Here is a 23,268-nt window from a genome sequence, read left to right as displayed (position 1 = left end):
GATTCCATCAAGGTTCACCAGAGCAAGTGCTTCCTTTGGAAGCTATGCTGTGCAGTGTCTTACTGGCAAGACGGAGAGTGGTCACTGGTCACTTGTTCAGTATGGCCGTTCCAACAGTATATGCCCACAATAAGAACAGTGTGGAATGGTTTACCAGATGCCGCTGTCGGTCACCCAACAACATCTGGGATCGAGGCGTTTTGCTCCAGAGCACACAAATATCTTAAAATCCAATACAGTGTACTTATGAAAATGTTGTTTTGTCTGTACAATTCTATCACTTTGTTTTTCTTTTGATATTATTGTTCTCTCATTTGTATTTTTGATACTCTGTGCTTTCATACTCCAAGTGGTCACTGATTTTGTTTTTTGTTGTGCTTATCTGTAAAAAAAAAAAAAAAAATTACCCATCAAATCATATTTTGATACTGCTTCTCGGCCAACCTGGCCAGTCCCATTGGCCAATAGAACATGGGGTAAACTGGCCTAATTGACAAAATGCTGATGTGTTTAAAGGGTCCTAATGATGCTTCTCTCCCACTGTGTGCAGGCACACTCTTTGACATTCTCTTGAAACATCAGAGATTTTCTGAGATACAAGCATGGCATGTTATGGTTCAGGTGAGCTGAATGAACTTTATTGGCATCAATTGTGATATTTTTAAGCACAACTTAAAGCATAAAATGTAAATAGAAGCAACATTAAAAAGTACAAATCCGTCTCTATGCATGTTTTAACCTCTTTCATCTCCTTCTAGTTGTTTTCTGCTGTTGAGTACATGCATGGCCAGAATATCATTCATCTGGACATAAAGGTAACTCGCTGCACCACAGGCTTATTTGCTCAGACTGGAAGCATATTGGTTTGAGCGTATGCTGCAATCTGGTAGATCGGTGGTTTGAACCCCGACTGAGTCATCCCAAAGACTTTGAAAATGATACATGCTGCTTCCTTGATTGATATTCAGCACCAGCAACGGTTCCCAGCATTGCCTGGCAATGCCAGATCCCTTCTTTCACTCCTTCCCCTCCCTCATTCCACCACTACCACTTCCTCTACCCCTCCTACTCCCCTTCCCCTCTCTCCTCCTCCCATCTCCTCCCACCCCTTTCCGACAGACTCCCACCCACCCCTTCTCCTCCATCCTCCCGCCTTCCCTCACCCAACCCCATCCCTCCGAACTCCCACAAATGAAACAAAACAAAAAAACAATTACAGATTGCAGACCCTCGCCAGGACTTCTTTTGTGTGGTGTGTTACATAATTAGAACTGCCACTGTATAACTGCTGGCAATGATGAGCAGGTACCAAGATGTCCTGCTTTCATGTAACCCCGCTTTGATCGGAGAGCTGTCCCTTTAACTATGATGCTGTTGTTGTTTTTTGTTGTTATACATCATTCAATTGAATTTAGAATGGGATTAAAATAAATTCAATTCAAATCAAATGGAAGAACAAATAGGTACAGCATTGGAGTAATCGAAAGGCACGAGAACAAGCAAAATGCAAAGATGAAGTCATCAGGAGGAACCTGGATAGGATTCATCTTTCAGCTGCTACTTCTCCAACCTCAAATCCATGTAGGCACAGCCAAGTGAGCCTTATTCAACAAGGACAAATGTGTCCAAGAGCCTCGTCCTAAAGGTTTTGTCTTCACCAGAAGAAGAAGAAGAACAACAAGAAGAAAAAAAAACAACAACTTCCAATATTTCGTCACGTGCCGTCACGTCACGTCCGTCATGGACGATCTTCGTTCATGACGAGAAAATAGTGTATTTACGAAATTACAATATATTAAATGGAATAATCTTTAAATAGCAACGTGAACTTTTCGAAACTTTAAAGCAAATGTCCGAATATATTTAAAAGTTCATGATAGACGCTCTCAAAAGGCACCCTCAATGTGAGGATGTGTACAGGTGTTTAGTATTTAAGGAGATCCGGATCCTGTATATAAAAGAGCCGAGTCCAAAAGGTTTTGTCTTAAGAAGAAGAAGAAGAAGAAGAAGAAGAAGAAGGCCGAGCTCTCTTAGAGCAGCGTTCGCAACGTGCGACGCTGCTAAAAATTAAAAAAATCAACAACAAAAATAGAACCCATCTCAAAAAATGCAATCATTCTTGCTGCCAGACCATGCATCTGATCAAGTTGAAATTTAAAACATGTGTTCCACATCAGTACGAAATCATAAATGTGAAGTTTCACTTTGATTGATTAAGCGGTTCCAGTGAAAACGTTATTTAATATTTTTCATTAATCCAATGTGGCTGCCAAACGATGTGACCTATCAATTAATCCTGAACAAACTTTTACACTCATGGCTTGGGGAACATTTGTGTGGTTTCCCCTCGATCTGTCCAGCCGATCTGGAGAAGAAGATTTTTATGGGTTGTACTTTAATCCAATATGGCTGCCAAACCATGTATCCTATGACATCATATGTGTAAAACTTTTGTTTCACATGGATATGTGTTGATATTTGTAAAGTTTCACCTCGATCTATTCAGCAACTTAAAGGCCCGGTCACACCTTGACGTTTTAGCCAGCGATGGCAACGTATTAAAACGTATGTAAAACGCTGGCTTACGTTGAACTTTTAATGTTTTTTTTTAAAGATTCGGACGTATTCATAGCGACTTTGTCTTATGTATAACGCATTGGTAATGGACACAGAACGTTTCGTTGTGTTATAGATAACTTATACCAACGAATGCTGAACCTGTTGTCGGCCTACACAACCGATGTCCAACGATAGTCTAACTTAGGCATAGCGCGTTGCACGCATCGCCGACGATGTCGTGACGTAGCGTATTAAAAGGCTGACGCACAACGATTTTAATCATAACTGCTGTAGAAATGGAAGTGTCAACATCGCGGTCACACCTTGGCGATCTTGCCAGCGTATGCCGACCTAAGAAAAATGTGTCTAAAACGTTGGGGCACGTCAAATACGGTATGAGTAAGTTTGGTATACGAGAGTAGAACGCTAAAGTACGCTATCATACGTCGTAGTAAGTAGAGTACGTCAAGAAATTTTAAACATGTTCAAAATTTTACGACGTACTCGGCGTATGACACACGTTCCGCATGCGATGGGGATAAGTTTTACACACGATATGTGGACGTTTACACACGTCCACAAAGGCTACTTATAAGCTACTCATAAGTCGAAACACGTCGCGGTAATGTCTTTTTTACGCGAAACTTATTTCTAACTTATGTTTGACGTGCTTTGAACCAATTCTTTACGTAGTCACAACACACATCGACGTATGTAGACGTATTCCAATGACGTCTTCCGGTCGACAAAAAAAAAAAATTAACGTGTTTCTAGCTTACAACTGCCATATAACGACGTGTTCCCAGCGGTTTTGGGAATTGGTATATAAAAATGCTGCTCAAAAAAGGGGAACCCAACAGTGTTCGAGTCCTTTTTGAGTCGATGTCCATGTCAGCAGTAACAGTATCAGTATCAGTTTCAGTATTAGTATTAGTACTAGTAGTAGTTTGTTCATGTTGGCAGTAGTCGGTGAGTGTGAGGGGGAGGGTGTGGGTTATGATGGATCGTCCTTGCGTCCGCGTGTCCACGGGTAGGAGACATCTTTTCACCATTGTTCGAAGTTCTTCCCGGCTAATTTTTTATGGGGATTTTTCAACAATGAGCTATAGCTTGTTTTTACGATTTAGGTCTATTCATAACGGGTTGGTCAAATGCACAATGAACTAATAATGTGCATAGAGCGCTTCGATTACTTATAGATACGATATACCAACAAATAATTATCGTGAAGCCGGCGTTCACAAACTATGCCCAACGATAGCCTAACTTATCCATATCGTGCGGCAGTTTATCTTTGCCGGTAACGTGGGGTTTGTTATTCATAGGCTGCCACTCACCGATTTAAATGGCTGCATCTCCACTATTGAAAGTAGACGCTTGCGCTCAACAATTGGATTTTTTTTACACTCAACGACTTTTAAACGGTACCACTCAGCTATTTTCATTGTTTACAATGAACGATTTAAATTGCTGTCACTCGCCTTTGTTTTTTGACGCTGGCGCTCTGAAATTTTAATCGTTTCTATTGAACGTGCTAAATCGCTCAAACCCCACTATTGAAAGTAGACGCTTGCGCTCAACAATTGGATTTTTTTACACTCAACGACTTTTAAACGGTACCACTCAACTATTTTCATTGTTTACAATGAACGATTTAAATTGCTGTCACTCGCCTTTGTTTTTTGACGCTGGGGTTTGGAAATTTGAAGCGTTTCTTCTGAACGTGTTAAAACGCTCAAACTCGACTATTTTAAATAGACGCTGCCGATGGACAATTGGAATCATAGCCAAGCTAGACATCGAAGTGTGAACATCCTCGTCATGCCGATGAAAAGTTTGAAGAATGCTGCAAATAAGTGTCCTGGCCGTGGCCGTGGACGCTGACGCAAGGACGATCCATTATACCGACGTCTTTCAGCCTATGAGTAACTTAAAAGTAACGTCTGTCGATGTGTGGCAACGATCGCGTAACGTGCCAACAACACGTTAATCATAGGTTAGAAATAAGTTTCGGGTACGATAAACATTACCTCGGCGTGTCTCAACTTATGATTAACTTACAAGTAGCATGTGCTGACGTCTGTCAACGATCGCAGACCGTGCATACAACTTGTGGCCAGCGTAGCGGAACGTGTGAGTCATACGCCGGCATACGTCGTAAAATTTCAAGCATGAAAAAATTTGAGGACAACCAAAAAGTACAACGTTTAAAGCCAGCGTACAACGATGTATGGCAGTGTTTTTCAGCGTGCTCTCAATGTTATCAAAACTTACCCATAACATATTCAACGTGTGCCAGCGTTTTAGAAAAAAAATTAAAAAATCGGCATACATTGGCTAAAACGTCAAGGTGTGACCGGGCCTTAAGAGAAGAAGATTTATGAAGGTCTTTAAAAAAAAAAAAACAATATGGCTGCTGAATAACGTGACCGATGATGTCACAATTTTTTCCGTGGACCATTTTATCCCTCGATGACCCTCAAAATTTTTCATACTGATCAAATGTAGCATTCTACATCTCCTATGATGACGTCATAACTAAGGCACCTTGGATGTCATCAAAAAATCACCCTTATTCCCCATGTGGAGTACTTAGTGTGTGCCAAGATGAAATTTTTTCCTTGGTGTAGTTTCAGAGATACAGCAGTCCAAAGTTGTTCTGTTTTTCTAACATGGCTTCCACACCACGTGACCTATACATCATAATTATGAATAAAGCGTTCTACATGCGTAGTCGCACCTTTGTTGAAAATTTCGTGTAAATCTGACAAGCAGTTGTGGAGAAAAACACAAAAGTTCTATGCAGACAAACAAACAAACAAACAAACAAATGAAAAATCACTCATAGAGCGACACTTGGCAAAACAGCACAAAGTAGAACGGCAGTAGGTGGAGTGCATACCTCCACAAGGTTGAACAGTTCACATTTTGTCTCCCACTGATGGGTGGGTTCCGAAACAAAATCTAATCCACTTGTTCTTGTTGCACATACACCTTGTTTTGTCATAACTTGTCCACAACTTTACGAGACAAAATGATATATATATATATATATATATATATATATATATATATATGTATATCTATCTACATATATATATATATATATCTATCTACATATATATATATATATATATATATATATATATATATATATATATGTATCATTTTTGGCCCAATCTGTCAATCTTAGAAATTAGGCCTGTGTTGACCTTTTGACCTTCAAATTAATTGGTGGTGGAATTTATTAACTTGATATGCAAATCCTGTTCAAATTTCAAGTCAATCGTTTGCAAATTGAGGATTTTAGAAAATTATCCAAAGTTTTTCACCTTTGGCCTATGTTGACCTTTTCGCCGATATTGACCTCAAAAATAAGAAGTGGTTGAAATCACTAACCTGATTTGCAAATGCTCTTCAAATTTGAAGTTAATCAGATAAAAATTGAGGATTTAAGTAATTTGGCCTATGTTGACCTTTTAGTCTATGGTGACCTCAACAATAATAGGTGGTTTAATTCAGTGACCTGATGTATAAATCATCTTCAAATTTCAAGTCAATTGGATGAAAATTGAGGATTTTAGAAAATTTGTTCCAAATTGGCCTCTGTTTACCGTTTGGCCCATGTTTACCACAAAATTCGTAGTTGGTTGAATTCATTGACCTGATATGCAAATGTTCTTCACATATCAAGTAAATTAGATTACAATTAAGGATTTTAGACATTTGGCCGATGTTGACCTTTTGGCCGATGTTTACCTCAAAATTAATAGGTGGTTCAATTCATTGGCCTAATATGCAAATGCTCTTCAAATTTTAAGTGAATTGGATGAAAATTGAGGATTTTAGAAATTCGGCCCAGATTGGCCTTTTGGCCGAAAATGATCTTAATATTAATAGGTGGTTGCATTCAGCGACCTGATCTGCAAATCCGCTTCAAATTTCAAGTCAATCGGATGAAAATTGACAATTTTACAAACAATTTTAAAATTTGGCCTATTTTGGGTTGAACTTATGGCCTATCTTGACCTTTTGACCTATGATAACCTCAAAAGTAATTGGTGTTTGAATTCACTGACCTGATATGCAAATCCTGTTCAAGTCATTCGGATTTCAGAAAATTTGGCTCAAATTGGCCTACGTAGACTTTTTCGGACGACCAAATTTTATGAAACTTCCATGCGGGACCGTCACAGGGTCGGTGACATTAATTTCTGAAAATTTCAGAACGATCTGTTCAGCAGTTTGGGCTGTCGGCGAGCGGACAGACAAATAAAAACCAATGTCACCCGCAGGGTGACCCGTATCTTGCCAAAAGGTGACCACGTGTGACTTCTTTAAGGTCACACTGAGGTGAACAGAGCTGCGATCCACCAGGAGCAACTCCTTGAGGAATATCTGCCTACGAGAGATTCAGATGAGAATCGTTCTACAGAGTAACCATGAAAAATATGTATTTGCCTCATAACGTCACCAAATGACGTCATAATGTCTCAAGCTTGTCATATCTAGAAAGCACTCATCGAGGTGTTCAATTTGAGGTACTACACGATATGGTTCCTAAAACTTGAAAATTTGACCTTGGGGTCAAATATGTTTGACGTAAGGCGCTAACCATGAAGGTCAAGGCCAATCGCCACCAAAAACTAATCAGCTGAGCGCCAGACCATATACTACATTCTAATAAAGTTTGGAGACGATTCGATTAAAATTACTCGAAAAATAAGGGTTTCGTCGACTCCCCTGATTTGCGAAAAAGTGACCTTGACCTTTGACCTTGACCTTCAAAATCTTGTGTGCTGAAAGGGACCTCTATAGGCCTCTGATATGCAAAGTTACAAAAATTTCCAATGATAACTGTGCTCTGCAGAATTTTTTATACGTAATTACAGACAAACAAACAAACAAAAAAAAAACATACAAGCTGACTAACATATCTTGCAAAAACTTCATTTTGGCAAGATAACAAACAAACAAGCTGGTAGGCGACGAGGGATTCGATCGGATCGAAGCACTGGATACGATGCTTTTCATTCTGACCGATCCACTGACGAAGATTCCTCTGTCTGGCAAGATTTTTCCTCTTGCGTATTTTGCCAACTGGCACTCCTCATAAAAAATGACGGTAAATCGACACCCTATTTTTGAAGGACTACCATTTGAAAAATAATTGGTTTGCTGGTTTGTGCTGTGGAGCCTTGCGTTGCAGACACACACACACACACACACACACACACACACACACACACACACACACACACACACACACACACACGGAAAACCCGATAAACTTCTCTCAATGCTCTTGTTTGACCACACCTCCTGAGCCACACAATATTTTTCATAAGTCACGCCCACTTTCCATTAGCCAGGCCCACTTTCCTACACCACTCCCACTTTTCATCAACCACATCCACTTTCCCTAAGCTCCGCCCACTTTCCTAAGCCCCTCATAAAAAATCACGGTAAATAGACACCCGATTTTGGAAGGACTACCATTTGAAAAATAAAACCTCAATCAAAAATCGGCTCTAGTAAAATTTTCTAAATATCTCGAAGTGTTTAATTCCGAAGTCTCGTTTCTCTACATTCAAAACTGAAGGACAAGTATTGAAAATACTGTACACGGTTTTTCGGCCGCTGCACAGCAACTGGTGGTTGCTTGGCAACGAAATTCAAACGCGCACATTCCCAGCACATATTGCACATGTTGGCAAAGTTTCGTCGAAATTGGTTCGCTGGTTCGTGCTGTGGAGCCTCGCGTTGCAGACACACACACACACACACACACACACACACACACACACACACACACACACACACACACACGGAAAACCCGACAATAAGGGATATCTAACATATATAGCGAATCCAACACACAAACTAGCCGGTAGGCGACATGGGTGGTCACTATATAATTTCATACGTGCCATACAGTTTTTGACGGATCGGGCTGAAATTTTTTGACAGAGGTTCATTATAGTGCACATAAAAGCGCGGAAGGTGATTTTTGATTTTCGAAAAGAAAATATTTTTAGGATTTTTCAAACATTTCAAAGTCCCGTTGCTCGGCAACGGTGGCATCCATAGCAATGGTGCTCAAAAGCATACAACTAGATCCTGGTATGAACCTACCAGTCAAGTTTCATCAAAATCGGATGACTCCTCTGGCCTCCAGAGCTGTCCATTACATACAGACAGACGGAAAACCTGAGACTAAGGGAAGCCTCGCGACCACCCAACAAACCGACGGAAAACCTGAGACGAAGGGTAGTCTAGCGACCACCCAACAGACAGAGAGACAAACAGACCCCAGCGCAATACCCTCTCCTTTGGCGAGGGTAATTATTTTTCAGCACGTAGCGGAAGAGAAGAAGTGCATTCAGTGAAAGTCAATGGCGTCGTACACAGCGGCACATTTTGGGAAATTACTGAACAGTCTGACACCACTTATTCTTTTTTGTGATTTTACACATGATGCGATGAACCTCGCATGGAGGTAATCATGGCTGTATTGAAAGCTGCAACGGAACTGATATCAGGGTCAAAATAGCAGAATATAAATACTCGATTAAAGTCAGTGATGTTATACATGGTGATGCCTTTTATTTATCTGCCTCCCCATTCCCTCCGCTCATGCTGCCTTCTCATTCCCTCCGCTCGTACTGCCTTCCCATTCCCTCCGCTCATGCTGCCTTCCCATCCCTCCCCCCCACGCTGCCTTCCCATTACCTCCACTCATGCTGCCTCCCCCCCCCATCACGCTGCCTTTCCTCCCCTCACACTGCCTTCCTTACCTTCCCTCCCTTCATGCTATCCTCCCAAACCAAGGTGGCAAGAACAAGTCGATTAGATTTTGGTTGAGGTCTGGATCCAGATCCAGCCTATCAGTGCAATAGAAAACGTAAACTGTTCAGTCTGACAGAGGTATGCGCTCCACCGAGTGCCGTTCAAGTTTTCGTATAAGCCATGTCATGGTTTTAACCTGAACTTATCAATTTCTGTTTTTCTCCAGCCTGAAAATATTCTTTATAGTCGTCAGCACGAGGTGAAGCTGATCGATTTTGGCATGGCAACGTCCTTCAAACCAGGGCAGAAGTTGTCTGCATTCTGTGGGACATTGGAGTACATGGCTCCCGAGGTTTGGGCACTTGAGGAGTACGAAGGCCCAAATGCTGACATCTGGTCGCTTGGGATAACACTCAAGCACCTGTTGAACGGTTTTAAGGTGAGAAATGGAACTCATCGTTTCACTACTTTGTCAAAGTTTTCGTTGTTATTGTCTTGATTATTGTTGATTGTTGTTATTCGTTGATTGTTGTGTTTGGAGTTTTCTTTTTCACTGTAACCGATCAGAATTGTTTCTTTCAAACAACATACCAGCATGAAAAACTGTCTGATAATTCTGATAACCAATTTGATTTACTGGTTTGACATTTTTGACAATGGTGAATTCCTATGTGCCATCATCGATACAATGGGAGAGCAGTAGCAGCATATCCAGGGTAGAGTGACCTGGTCTGAAACCAAATTGATGATTGGAAATCAAGCCATTGGAGAAGAGGAAGGATTTCATGTCTGAAGCAATGATGGATTCCATAACCTTGCTGATGATTGGGAGAAGGCTGATTGGTCTGTAGTTACAGGGATCTGTTTTTGCACCTTTTTTATGCAGGGCAGTGATGTTAGCAGATTTCCAAGCAGATGGCAGATGACCTTGGGAAAATGAGAGGGTGAATAGAACAGAGAGAGGGTGAGCAAGAGCAGAAGAGCAGGCTTTGAGGACACGTGGGCTGATGCCGTCTGGACCGGTTGCAGAATCTGACTCGAGGTTTGAAAGCAAGCTCTCCACCTTGTCAGGAGAAAAGGATACAGAGTCCAGGGACAGTTGGGTGCGACTGGGTAAAGTGGGTAGAGATAGTGATGGGTTTGGGACACAAGATTTAGCTGCAAACACCGAGTTTAGACATTCAGCTTTATCACGTGTGGAATCAGCAGTGCGGCCATTTGAGGTAAGGGAGGGGATGGAGGGGGAACATACACCAGAAACAGATTTGATTAAACGCCACCAGGATTTTGAGGAGGGAGAGAGGTTTGAGAGTTCAGACTTGAGATGAGAAAGATGTTGTTTTCTGGCTCTCCTGAGGGTAGATACACACTTGTTCCGAGCTTTGTGGAAAGAACTGAGATTGCCCTCAGTTGGGTTTGCTTTCCATGAGGCAAAGGCAAGTTGTTTCAGGACAACTGCCTCACCACAAGCTTCAGTAAACCAAGGGCGGGAGGAAGGGTAAGACAACTGAACACGAGAGGGGATAAATCTGTGCATGAGGGAGAGCAAGTTTCTTTGAAAGAATTCCCAGGATGAGTTGATGTTTGAGAAAGTAGTGATAGGAGACCAGTCTGTAAGTTTGATGGCTGCTCGGAGACCCTGCCAGTCGGCTTGATTGAAATGCCAGACTCGACGGCGGTGAGGTGGTTCTCTGATGACAGCCAGAGAGATGTCCACTTTAACAAGGACGTGGTCAGAAGAACCAATTGGAGCGAAGGAAGAGCAGCAGATATTGTCAGGGAAATTTGTCAAAATCAGATCCAGAAGAGATGGAGTACCATTGGTTGAGATCCGGGTCGGGAAGTTGACCGATTGAGTCAGTCCCAATGAGTCACAGAAAGCTTTTGCTGATGTCCCATGGCAGGTGAGAGAGGTACCCACACCTAGCCAACTGGCGTGATGACAATTGAAGTCGCCACATAAGAGGAAGAGAGAGTTTGGATGAGAAGATAGAAGATGGTCCATGTTTTCGGAGAGTGAGGTGTAGATGGAGTCATCACTGTTCGGTGGACGGTACAGTACGCATATAAACATGAGGTGGGAGTGGAGGGGAAGCCGAAGCCAGAGGTATTCCTGGGGGTGTGGGGGAGTGAGAGCAGTGCAGGGAGAGTGAGGAATAGAGTCTTTGATGAAGAGAGCAACACCTCCACCAGGACGAGGCTCAGGTCTGTCATACCGTAAGAGGGAGTAACCAGGGAGTGATACTTGGGAGTCAGACACGTCTTGGGAGAGGAAAGTTTCTGTTAGGCAGATAATGTCTGGTTTGTCAGTGGCAACCTGCATGGAAAGATCTGAAAGGTTTGAGCGAAGGCCCCGGATATTTGAGGTCCACACTTTTAATGAAGAGGTAGGGGAGGAGGCTTTGGGTGCAGGAGGTGGAGGGGCGGGGGAGGGAGGACGAGGGACGAGGGGGGAGGTAAGGAGGGTTGCTGAAGGAGTGTGGGGTATTGCAGAATAGCGAGGGGAGGGGGCCGAATGAGGAGGAGAAAAGGCTCTGTGGTGCTGGGAGAGAGGGGGGACAAGAGACAAGGAAGATGGCAGTTGAGGATTCGAGGAGGTGGAGTGAAGAGATGGAGGTGAGAGGGCAGTGGAGGGAGGCAGGTTGGTGGATGAGAGGGGGGGCAACTTAGAGAAGGAAGAGTGAGGGGGATGAAAGGTGGGAGAAAGGTGAGGGGGGAATTTTTGAAAGAGGTGAGAGGGAGGCTTGGAGGGAGAAGAGTGGGATGGTTGCTTTGAGAGTGAGAGTGAGGGGTGAGGGGGGTGAGTTGGCACTGAAGTTGGAAAAAAAGAATGGTTGATGGAAAGCGAGCATCCATGGCAAACTGTGGTTTTTAAAAGGTCTGCTCTCTTTTTTAAAAGCTCTCTCTGCGATTTGTCCCAACCACATTTCCACAGGGCGCTCAAGGTCCGCCAACAACCCCATTCTGGTAAAACTACCAAAATCACGAATCACTGCTCATCTTCACTCTTTCATTCCTCTTTTTTCCCGCCTTTGGAATAAACTTCCTCACTCTATTCTTTCCCATTCTTCCCTCCAGGCTTTCAAAACAGCTGTTCACCACCACCTCTTATCTTCCCCCATCCAAATCCTCGATCTTTTCTACCCCCGATAATCCACCCAAGCCCACTTCCTTCAATTCTCCTGCTTTCCTTCCTGAAAGTCCCTGTAATGTCCATCTTCTCCTCGCCATGTTCCCCGTCCCATCCCCATCCCTCTCCCTTCCACAGTTCACCTGTGTCTGTTCCTCAATGTTTTGTCCCTTCCACTCCCACCCCTCTTGTCTCATGCCTCCTTGCTGTGAGTTGTGTGTTAGCTCTCATACGAGCCTCGACCAAGGTATACAAAAAAAAAAAAAAAAAAAAAGTGGATGGGAATAGGTGGGCGGTGGGGTCGGGTAGGCATTGGGAGAGGGTGGAATTGTTCTGCAGTTTGATAAATACAGTCGATGTCCTCAGAATAGTTACAGTAGATGTTTAGTGTTAACCACACCATGAGCAAATAAAGCCAGAAGCCAAGATAATGAAGAGCAGAGTCTAATTTAATGTTGTTAAATTCCCACTGGACTCACCCTCCCTGAGATGAAGGTCGCCAGGCTACAACCCTCATGTGACCATCATCAACCTCGTCCCCCTTTCACCCTCTCACCATTTTCGCTTTCTGCGATGTCCCCAGGTGTATTCTAATGCTCACAGGATCAGATAGATAGGAAGGCAGATGATGCTGGTTGGACAAATGCAGAACGTGGAGATGGCACTGAGACGAGGCATATTTACACACTCAAACAATCGTGCTCCCTTCCTTTCCGCTCGTGGTGCATGCTACTTTATTTCCATTGGACGCTCCGGGTCCTGATTCCCTTTTTTCTCTCAGGACCCGAAGGGGTGTTCATTTTATTCTGATTTTATTTTATTCTCACACCCACAAAAGGATGCCAAGATTGATCACTCAGCAAAATTGCTTTCAGCCTTTTTTGTGTACATAGCAAAGTTCTGGAAGAGCGAGTACAAGTATACTGCACTAAAATCATCAGGACAAGTAGAGAGAGGGGGGGGGGGGACAAATACCAACAGCAGAACTCAAGGCCAAGATCGAGGGAGACTTGAACACACAATGTGTGTGGTAAATGGGGGGCAGGAGAGGATGCATTGGCTGGAAAAGATGGATACCGAAAAAAACTCTCAGGAGGGAAAACTGGAAATTTGGAAGGAGAAGGCATTATGGTGTGGAGGGAGGGGGGGACGGGGTTTAACTTTGCGACAGAATATGATGGTTTTTGATTGGGAATGATCTGAGATGGTGGTGAACAGCAGTTTTGAAAATTTGGAGGGAAGAATGAGATTGAAGAAAGTGGAAGTTCATTCCATAGGTGGGGGAAAAAACAGAGGAACAAATCAGTGGAGGTGAGCAGTTATCCTGGATTGAGGAAGTTTCACCAGAAGGGAGTTGACGGTAGACCATGTGTAACGTCGGAAGGCAGGTAGCGAGCAGAGGGTGCAAGATCAGAAAGGAGATGGTATAAGACAGAGAGACCACCGACCTGTATGTGATGGCAAAGTGATAGTCCCATCAACTCAGCATCAGCATGGCTGATTCCAATAATCTTGAAGGCCTTGGATTCCACAGTATCAAGCTGAGCAAGATGAGGCAGTTTAGATGATGCAGAGGAGACAGCAGTGCTTCATCAGGCTGTGGATGAGTCTTTTTGGTGCATGTGAGTTCAGTGTGCCAAAGAATCACCTTGTGTGATGGAGGATGTCCATTGATTTGCCCAAGGAGCTGGCTTTGGAGGCAAATTTGAAATTTGGTTTGCCCAAGAAACACCATGGCTGATTGTGAGACGCAGGTGTTTGAATGACATGTTCCTCAACAGGGTTACAAAGAAAGTCGTTCACACATGTGGTACTCTTTACTATATCATTATGCACACTACTCTTCTACCATTTAAACAGACTGCTCTCAATTCGACCTTTCCTTCATACCTTGCTTAAAAAATCCAACTGTTACAGTGTTTCTTCTCTCCATTCTCTGAATTCTCCTTTATTGCATCCATCAAGAAATGTGTTTAATCGCATCTCTGACCAAAAATTCAAAAAAAACCCAGTTTGCAATGAATGTTCACTTTCCATCAACCATTCTTTTTTCCATTTTCTGTGACAACTCACCCCTCTCACCCTCCCTCTCAAGGTAACCATCACATTTTTCCCCTCCAAGCCTCCCTCTCACCTCTCTCAAAAACTCCCCCCTCACCTTTCTCCCTCAACTCTCCCCACTCACTCTTCTCCCACCATTCACCCCCCTCACTCTGTTCTCAAAGTTGCCCTCCCCTCTCATCCACATAGCTGCCTCCTTCCACTGCCCTCCCACCTCCATCCCTTCACTCCACCTCCTCAAATCCCCAACCGCCTTCTGCCCGCTTTCTTGTCCACCCTCTCCCCCAGCACCACAGAGCCTTTTCTCCTCCTCATCCAGCTCCCTCCCCTAGCTATTCTGCAATCCCCCACACACTTTCAACAACCCTCCTTACCTCCCCCCCCTCTCATCCCTTGTCCTTCCCTCCCCCTCCCCACACCCCCTGCACCCAAAGCCTCCTCCCCTCCTGCTTCATGTGGACCTCAAATATCCGGGGCCTTTGCTCAAACCTTTCAGATCTTTCCATCCAGGTTGCCACTGACAAACCAGACATAATCTGCCGAACAGAAACTTTCCTCCCCCAAGATGTATCTGACTCCCAAGTATCTCTCCCTGGTTACTCCCTCCTCCGGTATGACAGACCTGAGCCTCGTCGTGGTGGAGGAGTTGCTCTCTTCATCAAAGACTCTTTTCCTCACTCTCCATGCACTGCCCTCACTCGACAACACCCCCAGGAATACCTCTGGCTACGGCTTCCCCTCCACTCCCACCTCATGTTTATATGTTTACTGTACCGTCCACCAAACAGTGATGACTCCATCGACACCTCACAATCCAAAAACATGGACCAACTTCTATCTTCTCATCCAAACTCTCTCTTCCTCATATTTGGCGACTTCAATTGTCATCATGCCAGTTGGCGAGGTGTGGGTACCTCTCTCACCTGTCATGGCACCTCAGCAAAAGATTTCTGCGACTCATTGGGACTGACTCAATCGGTCAACTTCCCGACCCGGACCTCAACCAATCTCTATTTATCTATAATGGATTTATCTATAATGATGTAGCTTCGGCCCTCACTGGCAGCAGAGGATTCTCCACGGATGGTGAACGTCTTCTCGTCTCTACGGCCAGCTAAGCTGCGATCGAGCCGGGGAATTTACAGTGTGAGCCACGTTGGCGCGCGGAGCGGGCGCGTTGATCGGCACTGGTCGGACGCCCGAGCGGGCATGCGGGACTAAACTACCCGGGTGCTTTCAACAAGCGCCTCTTGCTTAATCTATTGGTTCTAACAACCCAGATTCCTGTCACCTGTGTTGGTGTCCTCTCAATTTCGGGCCTCGCCCCCCAATTTTCTTTCCGTGCCCTCACACGGTTTCATGGCTGGGACGCGTGGCTCCACTTGGCAGGCACGACCCTCTGCCGATTCTCCGACGATGGCACCCACGGGCACTACACTGCCTCCGAGCCTACCAGCTCCCTAAACACCGGGGAGTGCCCTCCATGGCGACTCCCCTGAAATGCTCACGTGGCAGGCTGGCTTCCCGGGCCCCTTTCCGAGGATCACCCGTGCCCACAACACTGCCCACACGGCTAATAGCGCCCCGGGCCCCCGCACCATGCGGGTGCACCCGTGCCCACTACGCTATCCCAGCCCCCCTGGGCCCTTGGCCTACCATGGCCAACCAGCCCGGTGCCCAGGGTACCCACTCAGCGATACTCACCTTTCGCAGCCACGCTCCCAGCCCTTCAACAGGGCTCCTGCACCCCTCCAAAACAGGTTTCGAGCCTACACTCCCACCAACAGCAAAACGACCTCCATTTGGTAAATTTAACTAACTCAGCTAACTCACTCTACACTGACCCTGGGGTCCCTTGGGCGGGAGTCACTCCTCCCCCCTATCACTCATCGCACCATGCATTCCCCATTCGCTCCATTCACACAGACCCGCTGGCCTCACTCACTCAACATGTCTCCACACAACTCACCTACTCTTCAACACACACCGCTGAACTCTGCCATCCTGCTATCTGCATCCCCTAACTAACTCGTGCTCCCACGTCATCCCTTACACTACAGCACGTTCCTTTTAACACCACGTAGCTAAGCTACGTCCCCTCTACACACTCACAAGTCTGTCACTGTCCCCAAATCCTTATTTGCAGGGGGGATTTCATCCCTCCCTACTGGGCTCGTGAACTCGTTTGAAGGCTCTGCGAGCCTTGCGCCTCTGCAGGAGCGGCTGTTCCAGCACCGACTCCTCCGGCAAGACATATCCATGAGGGCGTAAGGTCGCCCTTGTAAGGTCTCAGGCGGTCCGCGTGGACGATCTGGGGAAGGGCCCGTGGTCCCATTTAAATTTTGAGGACCACGTCACTGATTTGCGCCAGGACGACCCCCGGACTCTGCCAAGGTGAGGTGAGCTTCGGGCATCTGCCCTTCCTCCGCCGGGGGTTAAAGAACCAAATCTTCGCCCCCGGTGGGTATTTGCTCACCTGGCTCCGGTGGTCGTACCTGTGCTTCATCTTTATGCCCGCCTGTTGGGGCTGGTGTCGTGCGAAGGCATCGACCTTCTCCATGCCTTCCTCCAACCAACAGCAATAGCCCTCCCCCAGGGGCCTATCAAGCCGCTCAGGTGTCGGACCGTACAATAAATCGACGGGGCTTCTCAGCTCCCGTCAATACATCAACAGCGCCGGACTACACGGGGTAGACCCGTGCTGGGACGCGCGATAGGCCATCAAGAGGTATGGGAGATGTTCGTCCCAGTCCTCCTGGTTAGTGCCGGTGAAGAGGGCCAACTGTTGGACCAGGGTCCTGTTGAACCTCTCCACCATGCCATCAGACTGTGGTCTCAGGGGCGTTGTCCATGTCTTTCGAATTTCCAGGAGTCTGCACACCTCCTTTAGTAATTCGCTCTTAAAATTTCGTCCCTGGTCCGTGTGCAGCTCCTGCTGAATCCCATACCAGCATGTAAATCCTTCTACGAAGGCCTTTGCCACGACCCCTGCTTCCTGGTTGGGGAGGGCAAAGGCCTCCGACCATTTGGTGAAATAGTCCATAATTACGAGGATGTACTTATTACCCTGGCGAGTGGGGGGGGGGCAGTGGTCCCAAAATGTCCATGGCCACTCGCTCAAGGGGGGCCCCTACCTGATGTAGTTGGAGTGGGGCCCTCATCCTCTGTGGCAGTCCCTTTTTCTCAGTACAGGCGTCGCATGCCTGACACCAGTTCTGTACATCGTGCCCCATGTTAACCCAATAGAACTTCCGGCGGACCCGAGATTTTGTTTTGGTCCTGCCCAAATGGCCGCCGGCGCGGGTACCATGCACCTGTTTCAAAATTTGGGTCTTAAACCCATCAGGGACTATCACCAGCCAAGATGTTTGTTCGGAAGGAATCTCCACCCACTTGCGATATAAGATGTTGTCTCTCATTTCTGGGGTCCTCCACTGAGCCCAGTATGCTTTTGTTCGCGCTCCGAATGGGGCGATCTCCTCCCCACTGGGCCTCCTGTTTTCCTGAACCCATTTGTACACTGGCCCTATAACGGGGTCTTTCCGCTGGGCCGTGCTCCATGCCAATCCACCAAATTCCTCTCCCGCGGTTAGTGGCAAAGTTGGACCTACCACCCGGGCCGCGCGGACTGGGAGTTTCGGGGAGGTGTCCCTCTCCTCATGTCTCGTGCAATATCTGCAGGTTTCTCCCAGACAGGGGCGTCGAGAGAGCGCATCGGCATTCCCATGAGCTTTACCGGCTCGATGGACCACACTGAAATCGTACTGCTGCAACATTTCCAACCACCTTGCAATCTGGCCTTCCGGTTCTTTGAACCGTAAGAGCCATTGCAAGGAGGAATGGTCAGTTCGAACCAAAAATTTCCTCCCGTACAAGTACGGGTGGAAATGGCTCACCGCAGACAGCATTGCCAATAGCTCCTTGCGAGTTACGCAATAATTTCGTTTGGGCCTACTCATGGCCCGACTGTAAAACACGATCACTCTTTCCACGCCCCCCTGTGTCTGAAACAAGACTGCTCCCAATCCTTCCTGGCTTGCATCCGTGTCCAGGGTATACATCCCGTCATCGGTGGGGTATGCTAAAACGGGTGTGGATGTCAAACACCCCTTTAATTTGAGGAAGGCCTCCTGGCACTCCCCTGTCCAATTAAATCTCAACCTATTCTCCGTCAACCGGTGAAGGGGCCTGGCTATCTCCGCAAAGTTTGCCGCGAAGCGCCGGTAGTCGGAGCAAAGTCCCAAAAAGCCCTGTACCTGTTTGACAGTTGTAGGTACGGGCCACTCCTCTACCGCTGTAATTTTTTCGGGGTCGGTCTTCACCCCCTCGCGGCCTATCACGTGTCCGAGATAGGCCACCTCTGTCGCGAACAAAGTGCATTTCTCCGGGCTCAATTTTAGCCCTGCCTGCTTGAGGCACCCAAACACCTGGTCCAAATTGGCTATCTCCTGGGTGAATGTTTTAGCGTGTACCAGGACGTCATCCAGATACACCAGGCATGATTGCCACGGCATGCCGCCTTGTACACGCTCCATCAGTCTCTCAAAGGTGGTGGGGGCATTACACAAACCGAACGGCATCACAGTGAACTGATACAGTCCCTTCCCTGTGAAAAATGCCGTTTTCTCCTTCCCCGTCTTATCCATCTCCACCTGCCAATACCCAATCTTGAGGTCCAAAGTTGAGAACCATTTAGAGCCTGCAACGGCGTCGAGCGTCTCGTCAATTCTAGGCAGGGGATAGGAGTCTTTGAGTGTCACGTTGTTCAGCTGGCGATAGTCCATGCAGAAATGCGTGGTCCCATCCTTCTTTTTGACCAGCACAACCGGTGACATCCAAGGACTTCCGGAGGGTTCAATGACACCTGCATTGAGCATCTTTTCTACCTGTTCATCAGCCTCCTCTCTCTTGCTCCATGGGAGCCTTCGAGCAGGCTGACGGACAGGCCAGGCCCCATCGGTGCGGATCTGATGTTGCACCAGGCCCGTACGTCCAATATCCTCAGGTGACAAGGAGAAGATCCCCATGTGTCGGTCGACCAGTTTGTATAAGGCCTCCCGCTGGGCATACTCCAAATCTACACGACTCCGATTTACAATCTCGCAAATGGGACCGGGCCAATTCCTAATCAAGTCTGGAGACTCCCTCTGGGGCCGGTCTGGCTCGACGTTATCGTCCCTCAGCTCTGCGACCTCTTTTACTGGGGTGCAATCTGCTACCTTCGTGCCCTTCCTGATAGTGCGTGGTTCCATGCTAACATTTATCACCCGAACGGGCACTATTTGCCCGTCGGTACTTACCAGGGTGCGGCCCACGACTAAACCCGGGGTTTATGGCCCTACCGGTAGTTCCGCTTGGCCGCAGGAGCCCTACTACGTTTGGTGTGCTCGCCACCGGGCCGGGACCACCACCTCGGCACCCGCGGAAATGACCATGGAGTCAGGAGCCTCCAGCTCCACCCTCTCATCCATGCTCACGCCCCCTAACGGCAACTCCTCACCACCCAACTGCATGACCCCCCCGGCCCAAGTCGATCTTACAACCACTGGCCGTTAGCCCCTCCCAATGGCGTTCTGGCTGCCTCCCAGCAGGAGGCAGTATCAGCCGCCTTCTGGAGGTTGTCCGGGCGCCATACGGTCAGCAATGCTCCGACATCGGTGCCCCCTATCGCTCGGAGAAAATGGTCCAGGGAAATCTCCTCCCAGTACTCCGGCGGCATGTTGGTGTGCGCGATCCCCACCAAGCGGCGAATGTCGTGTGCCAATTCTCCCAGTGGTTCCTGGGAGCGTCGTTTGCGCCTGTTGAGCTGAGCTTTAACAAGCTCGCTCTGCTGGTCCATGCCAAATCGTTTTTTTAGGGCCGAATGGAGATCCTCCAGGGTCACCCCCTCACTGGGTACCGTGGTCAGGACTTCCAAGGCCGCGCCACGCAGGGCCGCCGTGAGTTGTGCCACACCCTGCACCTCGTTCCAGCCATTGCCTCTGTGGCAACACACTGGAACTGGGCCATGTACGCCCTCAAGTCCGTCTTGCCATCGTACGGGGGTAGCGGCACCCTCGGTCCTTTCGAGGTCCCCCCCCCTCCAGTTCCCAAGGGACTCCTGGAAGGGTGTGCCTCCCCAGTCCCAATGGTGCCTCACTCCCGCAGGGTCCGAGCCATTTGCCTGGGGGCTCTACCACCCCTGTCCGTGTCTGTCCGTGCCCCGCGTCGTCCTGCTTACTCCCCAAAGCCATTGGACTCGCACCCTGCACACCCACCGGAACAGTCATACTCGGTACCCCCCTTAGGCCAAAAGACCCCGCAGCCTCTACCCTCCCCAAGCTTGGCATGCTCACCCCCGCATCGGGCAAGCCTCCTCCTCCACCCTGTGACACCGGCCCCACCTGGGCACAATCCGCCTCGAGGGAGTATATCCTCTCCCCCTGTTCCCGAAGGAGGTCACCCTGCCTCTCACACCGGGCCTCCACACATTCCGTCAGTCTCCTCTCCATTTCCTCCATTTTCCCCTTTATTACTCCATTTAATTCCTCCCCTATCATCTCTCACGATAGTTCCCTGACTTTCTCTCTTATTCGCTCCACTTACCCTTTTACCTGTGTCACCACCTTATTTGTCTTGGATATTCTCTTCCCCGTTGTCCTAAACTGCTCTTCCGTCTCGCCCTTGTGTTCTTCTATCCGTTTCCCCAGTTCCTCTGTCTTTTCTCCGGCTTTCCGCTCCATTTCATTAATTACTTCCTCATGTCTCTTTCTACATTCCTCCCCCATGGCCTTTAATCCTTTCTGTGTCTCCGCTTTTACCTCCTTTCGCAGGTCTTCAACTCTCTTCGTCATGTCTTTATGTCTTTCCTCACAGTCCTTCTTCACGACTCCCAATCCGTCCTTTATTCTCCCTTGTTCTCTTTTTAATTCCTCTATCGCCGTCGTGTTCTTCCCTATTTCCTCCTTTATTTGGTCTTGTCCCTTTTTTACTTCTCCCAGTCCTTTTCCTACTTTGTCTATCTTTCCCACCACTGTCTTTATTTCGTTTGCCCTCTCTTGTTTGCTCTCTTCCATTGTGACCCCCACTCCTTTTACTTTTGACCCGGTCACCTCCACTCGTATCGTGTCGACTTCCTTTTTCATTTCGTTTTTTAGTTCGTCCAAGCTTCCTTTTAGGCTCATTCCCATGTTCTGCGTCTCACCCCGCATCTCTTTCATTTCTTCCTTCACTTGTTGCGCATTTACTTTCATTTCGTTCGTGCTTGTCTCCATTTTATTGTTTATTCCTTTTATTTCGTTTTTCATTCCTTGCATGTCCCCACTGATTCCTGCCAGCATGGCGAATAACTGGGCCATGTCGGGCGCACTCGGCTGGGCCGATTCGGCCAGGATCGGGGGGTTTTGGTGAAAGGAGGGAGGGAGGTGCCATACACCGCGGCGTCTGCCACGCCCATTTCGGGCTCTGGGTTTGATTGGGGGAGTTCATCCTGTACACCAATGTCCTGCACGGGGATTCCATCCTGGAACATGGATTCTACCAATTCCACATCCATTTCTAATACCCCCGGCTCCCGCTCGCCTTGAGACTCCATCGTATTTCTCGTAAGGGGTTAATTTAAATTGCTCGTAATTTGGAGGGAATCGGGGGTCGCTCCTCTCACCCCTGGACCGATTCCCCATTAATTTATCTTGGAGGCGGGAGGGATTCGAATCCCACTCCCGGACACCAGTGTTGGGAATTCGCGCCCACCGGCGTGTGGACGGCCACGTCACTCGAATCGCGACCGCGTCTCCCACCGGACGGATAATTCAGTCGTGACCCTCCGGGAACTATCGCCCGGAGCCAGTCACGGGTGGGCCTTTCGACCTCACCACAATCGTGCCAATCGGCCACCTGCGTAGATAGGGTTGTTCGCCAAACTCGACCTACCTAAGTACTCATGTGGATGGTAAACCGGGCGATCGTACCTCGCCGCAGGTCGACTCCGGACACGAGCCGCTTGGGCGGCCCGTTCCGTACTATCGGGATAACCGAGCGGTGTTATCGTTGACCTCGACGGTTCAGGTTATTTACCGGGCGTTTTGCACCCACTACAAACCCTTTTACGTGAAGCAGGATGGAGGGTCAACAAAGAAAAGACGAAGCGAAACGGGAAAACAGTTCACACAATGCACATTTATTTCCCGGCACACGGAAAGCACGTATATACAGCCAAACAGTCAAAATGCACATATAGCAACCAAAACAAAAGCAACAACGACGCAGAATTACTACCAACGACGCGTACACACGGCAACACTTTATACAGTTCTACTTTACAGACGACGCCAACACACATTTACTCAAAAGCAAAGGAAAGAAGCCACCCTCATATACAAGGGGGCAGACAGGCCTGTAGGCCAATTGTGCGCGTGACCTGGAGGAGCAGCCAGGTCCGCGAGACCGGGGGGGTCCCACCCGCGTCCTCGTGACCGTTGGCGGGCGAGCCGCAGATGTGGCCGCGTGGCTGTGCCCCGACTCCGTGCTCCTTGGCGGGTTTCGTTGGCACGACGTTTGGAATTGGGTGGGAACGAGGCCCCCTTTTTACACCATCTCAGCATGGGGGAAAGGGGGAATTGTTGATGCCCTGGGGAAGGAGAATGGCTGGCTGGCTTGGGTCCCGCGACGAGCGATCCCACACCGCGACATCGTCGCCGACCGCCGTCCTTCTCGCCTCGGACCCGAGCTCCTTTGCTTCTTCCCGCAAC

At 47.6% G+C, this 23,268-nt stretch overlaps 1 protein-coding gene across 3 annotated transcripts in view; it reads left to right on the top strand.

Annotated features, from left to right (window-relative positions):
- The window catches only part of LOC147006433 (serine/threonine-protein kinase par-1-like), a 112,376-nt gene that overhangs the window by 58,980 nt on the left and 30,128 nt on the right, over nt 1-23,268 (top strand). For all 3 annotated transcript variants that reach the window (XR_015054835.1, XR_015054836.1, XM_085868812.1), the window contains exons 12-14: nt 551-621; nt 759-815; nt 9,575-9,787. Coding sequence is in view for 1 of the 3 variants with exons in the window: in XM_085868812.1 (XP_085724938.1) it covers nt 551-621; nt 759-815; nt 9,575-9,787 (341 nt within the window). In the remaining 2 variants the exon portion in view is untranslated. The remainder of the gene's footprint in view (nt 1-550; nt 622-758; nt 816-9,574; nt 9,788-23,268) is intronic.

Source organism: Eptatretus burgeri, unplaced genomic scaffold, assembly GCF_056783735.1.
Source record: "Eptatretus burgeri isolate ZD-2024b unplaced genomic scaffold, Ebu_testis_v1 Ebu_testis_scaffold_3176, whole genome shotgun sequence".
Classification (NCBI taxonomy): domain Eukaryota; kingdom Metazoa; phylum Chordata; class Myxini; order Myxiniformes; family Myxinidae; genus Eptatretus; species Eptatretus burgeri.
Note: the sequence above shows the minus strand (reverse complement) of the source record. Positions and strands in the feature narration are given on the sequence as shown.